Below are 6,337 nucleotides of genomic sequence, written 5' to 3'. Positions count from 1 at the left end.
CTGCCCACCAGCAATAAAACGAAACTTTAAAGCAACACAAGCGAATGAGAATTCAAACGTCCTCAAGGAACTAACGAGACCGCTGGATCTTGAAGAAACATCTCTGATCTGATGGAGGAAGCATTACACAATCCAGTCAAAGAAAAGCGTGGAACCATTTTCTTATCTCCATGTTTTATTGAAATCGTTTTAAATGCATTAGGTTGAAAACGCTAACATCTGCGCCCGAAACGATGGGAAAGAAGTAAGATCCGCGTGTTTGGTTCACATATTTGTTTGGATAACTCCTTCATTGCAGATGTCTATCCTCAACACAACAGGATGCGCTCCAGGACACAGAGGCATGTGGACATCATGCCCAGAAACGTCGCTTTGTCTGCTGGCGTCTTGTAACTCCGTCAACGCGGTTCAAAAGCGCTCCGACGAACACAAATCCACTCGAAACGCTCGGGATATAACGTTAAAAACGTCCTTCCGATGTCCTCGCAATCCCGTTCATTGGGAGGTTTCAATGCACGATCGGCAGCTCAAAATCTAGTTCTGACGCCGCGTGCACTGTATCGCAACAGCAAACAAACAGAGGAGGGTGTTTAATCATCTGTATCGGTGATGGTGATGATGAAGGAGCGAGAGGAAGGATCGCTGTACGCAGGACGTGGATGGAGTGGATCAGCGCGTGAACTGCATGAGCTCACAACACACGATGACCCTATAAACAGCGGCGCCGTCTCAAATCATAGCCAGCTGTCTATGCAGACTGGACATTTGAGCGTGCTTAACAGAAAGTGAGTTACGGGTTAAAATACAGTGATTTTCGAGTATATGCCTCAAAACACTGCGTTTTTGTGGGGGGTGTAAAATAACGTTATACCTCAAAATCTTGCGAGGTGCCTATATAGCTAGGGTGTCTATAATTTGCCATTATTTATGCGTATATACAAAACACTTACGAAATACATACGGAGATATTTCGCAGTGTTACGATATTACGATATTAAAATATAAAATTTTAAAAGAGTGAAAATTAAGACAGCACAGCTCCCTCTGTCTGTAATGCCCCGAATGTTGTCTAGGTAGGCAGCTCACTCGGTTTTAAAACACAGCCGATCCGATCGGCGGAATCTCAGTCCTCCTCTCAACGATACACATCTAGTTCCATATAATTTTACTTTATTATGAGTTTGAAGATATCGTCATGAAAACCCCCCAAAACAAAACAAACGATACATATCCATATAAAACTGCGAATATCCACACGACACAACCATTACAGCTTAATTGTTACTCTTTTATATTAGAGTTTAATTTGTATTTTATTTTTGTAATCGCGTCTCAATTATAGATACACTGTAAGATTAATAATACAACAGCAGGCGCTTTTATAATGCCATTTATGCCCAGCGAAAGCTGTACATCATTTCCACTGTTTCTCTCTGGAATGTGAAGGGTTCCGCCTGACGTGTTTCCCGCCGGACGTCTGTGTACGTCGGACCGGTTCAAGATGTCAGTGGAGCAGGCGAGCGCGAGCCGGACACTCAATGACACCGAAGACGACAAATCACATTTAATAAAAGGTTTGGTATATTTTAATAGCACATTCGACCATCTGTGTTTATGAATTAAGATTTCCGAATGATCCGTCGATATCACAAATTTGGATAACTGACGTTATTATGATTAACCATAAACGAAAGCAGAAACTTATATTAAATGTCATTTGTGACGCTAGACCACAAAATATATATATATTTTTGTTTCGTAAATGAAAATGTATACATAATCTGAAAACTGACTAAATAAGCTTTCCATTGATGTAAGGTTTATTAGGATATGGCAATATTTGGCCACACAATGTTACAGTTAATTGAAATATCAAGGTGCGAAAATCTAAATATTAATTTATAAATACTATGTTCTATTAAATATGATATATTTTTATATAAATAAATATGACCCAATGAGCCATACCGTGCATTTTGTCGAGTGCTACTTAAGCCCAGGGGTCACATATGAAGACGGTTCACGATATTCATATTCCATATCACCATATTCACGATATTTTACAATTCAGAAAAAAACAGTTCAGAAAATAAATGAAACAATTTCAGTCAAATCTATTTTTTCTGCCTATGGCAATATTTTACTCTATCATGATACTCTAACCCATCATTCAGTAATTAAACCACGGATTAACCTTCTCAAACCTTTTAAAATCCCTTCCTGTGGTCCTACGCTCCGCTCTACGTGTTTGTCATGGTGATGTTCCTTCATGTGGTCTGTAGAAGATGCCTCGAAGTGCGTCACTAAATATAGCAGTGCAGTTGTAGTACATGATTCCTTCTGTTTTAACGCTAATTCAATAGCTTTGGGATCGGTGTTATTACTGTAGTGAATATATTATTGTCCAGACTGCTCTTGAAGCAGACCGCGTCGAGTTACGCATGTTCGTAACTACAAGTGTTCCTTTAAAATGTTCACCTCACTTTGCTGTCTCTTTATTCAGGATGTGCTTTCCTCAGTACTGTAGCTACAGCGGGGATGATCGCAGGGTTCGGGTCCACGCTTGCCGTGGCTAAGAAGAAGAGTCCTGAGTGGTTCAGTAAGGTATTTTCTGCAGTACGTTACTCACATTTAGTACTAACGTGCATCAAGCTACACACTGAAAAGCAATGGGCTTATTTTAGGGCTTGGTTAAAATAAGGATTTAAATGCCATATAAGCAATGACAACAGCTGTTTGAAAATACTTTTGGTAAATTTCATTCAAATACTTTAATGATGCATTGTATATAAAGGGTTTAAGCAAAGTGCTTCATTTTTAATATTTAGATTTTTTTTTTTTCTTTAAAATTAATTTAATTCAACAGCGTTTTAAAACAAAAGTACCCTGACAACGCATCCTATTATTATTATTATTATTATTGGAATAAGAAATCCTGTTGTTATTATTATTGTTTTGGGAATAAGAAATATCATTATTATTATCATCATCAGCTATGATATTTGTGATGGCTATGATTTAAAAAGATTTTATTTAATTTTTTTACAACTCAACGTTGTTCTAAAAAGTCTCAGTGAAATGAGTACGATGTGCGTTTGTGTAAAAAATTGCATTGGAATTTTTTTTTTGTGCGAGTATAGACTTAAGAGAATGTTCAAAAAGAGAAAAGTGACAATCATAATAAAGCAGCATTTAAATGTAAAATAATGCTACAAATCTTAAACGGTGAGATTAAATCACTTTCAATCGTAGTGTGAATCCAAAAAAACTTGTTTTGGAGCGCGAGCAATTTTGTTTCAGTCCTATTTAGTGTGTTATATTAAAATATTTAAAAATGTGACACAGGGCTCATAGCACAGAAGTCTTTTTTTTTTCTTCTTCTTCTTTCTTGGAAACTGTTTTTTGCTCTGGTTATTCATCTAATCAGTAGAGCGTGTCGGATAACTTCACACGTTGCGTAAATGCTGACACTGATTCCATTTTATGACTTGTTTTGAACATAATCTCAGAAATGAACAGAGGCCTCTTTGTTATGTCTGGGTTTTTTTTTGTTGTTGTGTTCCTATTTTTAGCCCACTATCTCACATCAGTAAACACATGTCTTGCCAAAAATGCTTTTTAAGTGGCTAAATCCAATCCGGGGTCAGTGACGCGACGGATCATATGTCTTGCCGGGGTCCCATTAATGACAAATCACTTGACTAGACCTGTTATGTCTCCTCAGGACAGTGTCGCTTTGACACAGTATCAGCGCGTCCTGTGGAGTTTGCAGTATGGACATACACGATCTTTCTAAATGTGTAGCTTATATATATATAGTCATTTATTTTTTGCCAGGCAGACAGAAATCTCCCATAAGCTAACACTGATGAAAGGACAGGAAGATAAGGTGAACAGAGCAGTGTTTTTTTTAAATTAGCTGTACTTGCTTTTGCAAAAACAGCATCACAACAAGCTGCTCTGCCCGCTCTAATATTTATATGATTTCACCACTTCTCCTGCCTTCATAAGCGTACGCTCATACGAGCTTCTCTGCCTGGCTAATCGCTTGGAAATCAATGTAGAAATAATAAACTATTTTGTTATGATTTTTATTGTTGTTTAACGAAGACGCCTAAATATGTTTCTACAGTACGTTCTTCAATGGCTGCATCTAATAACGGAAAATCTAATATGCGGAGCACAAAAAACACTCAATGACATTAAATCAGCTAACGTGATTAGCGGTGGCTGCGTCCGTTGGAGACTTGCGTAAACAAACTACTTACTGTTAAAGTAAACGTGAAATAAAAACGGACCCTATTTACGTTAATAATGAGTCAGATCTTAGTTTGCGAATGCTTTACTGTAAAGGGCTGGGGGAGCTAGCTTTTTCTTATAATCTGAAACGCGCTTCTGCTTATATTCTAAGGCTATTTAGTAGTTTGATTATTTTTAAAACGGTTTGGCATTTATGATCAGTGCTGTTTATAATGAATCCCAGAATTATGTTTGTTTTATAGCTTCTCTATAACTCATTCTTGTCTATTAAAAAGGGAAGAGAGACCTTTCTGTGAAAGATGAGTGTATAACATATATTTTAATTGAATGTCCAAGTTTAAATAATACTAGGGAATTTATTTTTATTCAGAAAATATATTAAAGGACATTTTCAAAAAGAATTTTCCTGGGATGATTTCATTTTTGTTTGTCATGCATTAAGCTGAAAGACTATAAAAAAAGTTCTTAATATTTAAAAAAAAATATTACATGTATATTTGCACTTTATTTGTATGTATATTTAGTTATGTAGTTGTTTTTAAATGAGGTGTGTGTGTGTGTGTGTATACACGCATGTATATTTTGTTTTGCTACGTTTACTGGATATTTTTGAATATTTTACTTTATTCCAGAATGTAATTAAATACCTCTATATGATACTCGTACACTAATTTAAGTTTATTTATTTATTTATTTTATATTAAGACGAAAAAAAATAAGGTTTTGTGATTTAATTCAAAATGTACCCCATCTACTTTTCAGTGGTTTGATTGTGAAAATGTAAACCGTATCCACACACCATTTATATCAGTCTCCAAATGTTGTCTTCCTGTAATGACTTCCTGTTCGAATGTTGTTTGAATCAATCATTTCTCAATTTCCATAATCTAAATTAAAGCCTGACAAATCAAATCAGTTTACGTTTTCCTGTTTCACTTAGTAATGCATCAGGCTATAGAAGTAAAATGGGCTCTTTAGTGATATTAATATCTTAGAAGTGTAAGCAAACTGAACAAAATACTTTAGTACAATAAGAGATCGGCTGTAAACGACCCTGTTTTTCTCTCGATGTGTTCAGGGCGTAATAGGAACTGCTGCGATCCCAGAAAGTGGTGCGTCTTTAGCCTTGCGAGCGCTGGGATGGGGTTCACTTTACGCCTGGTGCGGAGTGGGTCTCCTGAGCTTCACCGTTTGGAAGGCCCTGGGCGTCCACAGCGTACGTACCAACTTAAAGTCACGCTTTTATATCCCGTGTGCCCACTTTCATACGTTTCTCACGATAACCCGCAACTACTGGTGATGTATATCATTTCTCTACGACAGCTGAAGGAGTTTCGTCAAAAAATGCAGTCCGTTTTCCCAGCCGTCCCCAAAAATGAAGAGGCTCAGGAGAATTCTGCTCCATTTGACTGGAATTCCGTCTTCACGTCGAAATGAGGAGGCAGGAAACGGACAGCGTTAACTCACTGACTGGGAAAAATACTTTACAGATGGTCAGCTTGGTCAAGTGCGAGCCAAAAATCAGCCACTTTAGATCCGGCAAAAAGAAATACGTTTTTGGCCACAGCACTGGAGAATGGCACTTATGGTTGTCTGCCTTAATTTCTTGTGCCAAGACAGTTTGACTCAAGTGTGGGGAGTATCTTTTTTTTCTGGTAACCATACATTTTAGATATTTGTGTGGGCCTAGCAAACATTATCACTGCCCTTTGGCTGCTGGTGTTTATACATTGAATATCAAACTAAAGCAGCTATTGTGTTAAATTGCCATCATGTGATGACAAGGTCTAATAAAAGCATCCTGTAATACTGTGTGGAAGTTGTTTTCAAGCTGTCCCTGAAAAGCAGTTTTGAAAAAAAAAAAAAAAAAAAAAAAAAAGGGGGACAAAGGACGAAAACATGTGCCCTGCAGTAACTAAAGAAAAGCTCCAGAACGACAGCCCTCCCTCAGCGTGCGTCAATGCGAGTGTTTTCTGTGCGTTTAGGGTCATATAATCTGGTTAAATTTCTCGATGTGACAGAAGCAGGACAGAGCACTGCTCGAGTCGACGGGGAAGAAATGTACCGATCATACTTA

The 6,337-nt window shown here is 37.4% G+C and overlaps 1 protein-coding gene across 2 annotated transcripts; it reads left to right on the top strand.

Moving 5' to 3' along the window:
- The first annotated feature begins 604 nt into the window (after positions 1 to 604).
- Positions 605 to 6,074, top strand: tmem242 (transmembrane protein 242). Of its 2 annotated transcripts, none has more exons than XM_043219068.1 (5): positions 605 to 785; positions 1,447 to 1,574; positions 2,504 to 2,604; positions 5,339 to 5,476; positions 5,584 to 6,074. In XM_043219068.1, the coding sequence occupies exons 1-5, from the start codon at positions 610 to 612 to the stop codon at positions 5,695 to 5,697; spliced, it is 657 nt and encodes a 218-aa protein (XP_043075003.1). In that variant the 5' UTR covers positions 605 to 609; the 3' UTR covers positions 5,698 to 6,074. The 2 variants fall into 2 exon arrangements, with proteins under 2 accessions (XP_043075003.1, XP_043075002.1); XM_043219067.1 differs by having other exon boundaries at positions 2,504 to 2,616.
- The last annotated feature ends 263 nt before the right edge of the window (positions 6,075 to 6,337 follow it).

This window comes from Puntigrus tetrazona, chromosome 20 (genome assembly GCF_018831695.1).
Source record: "Puntigrus tetrazona isolate hp1 chromosome 20, ASM1883169v1, whole genome shotgun sequence".
NCBI lineage: Eukaryota > Metazoa > Chordata > Actinopteri > Cypriniformes > Cyprinidae > Puntigrus > Puntigrus tetrazona.
Note: the sequence above shows the minus strand (reverse complement) of the source record. Positions and strands in the feature narration are given on the sequence as shown.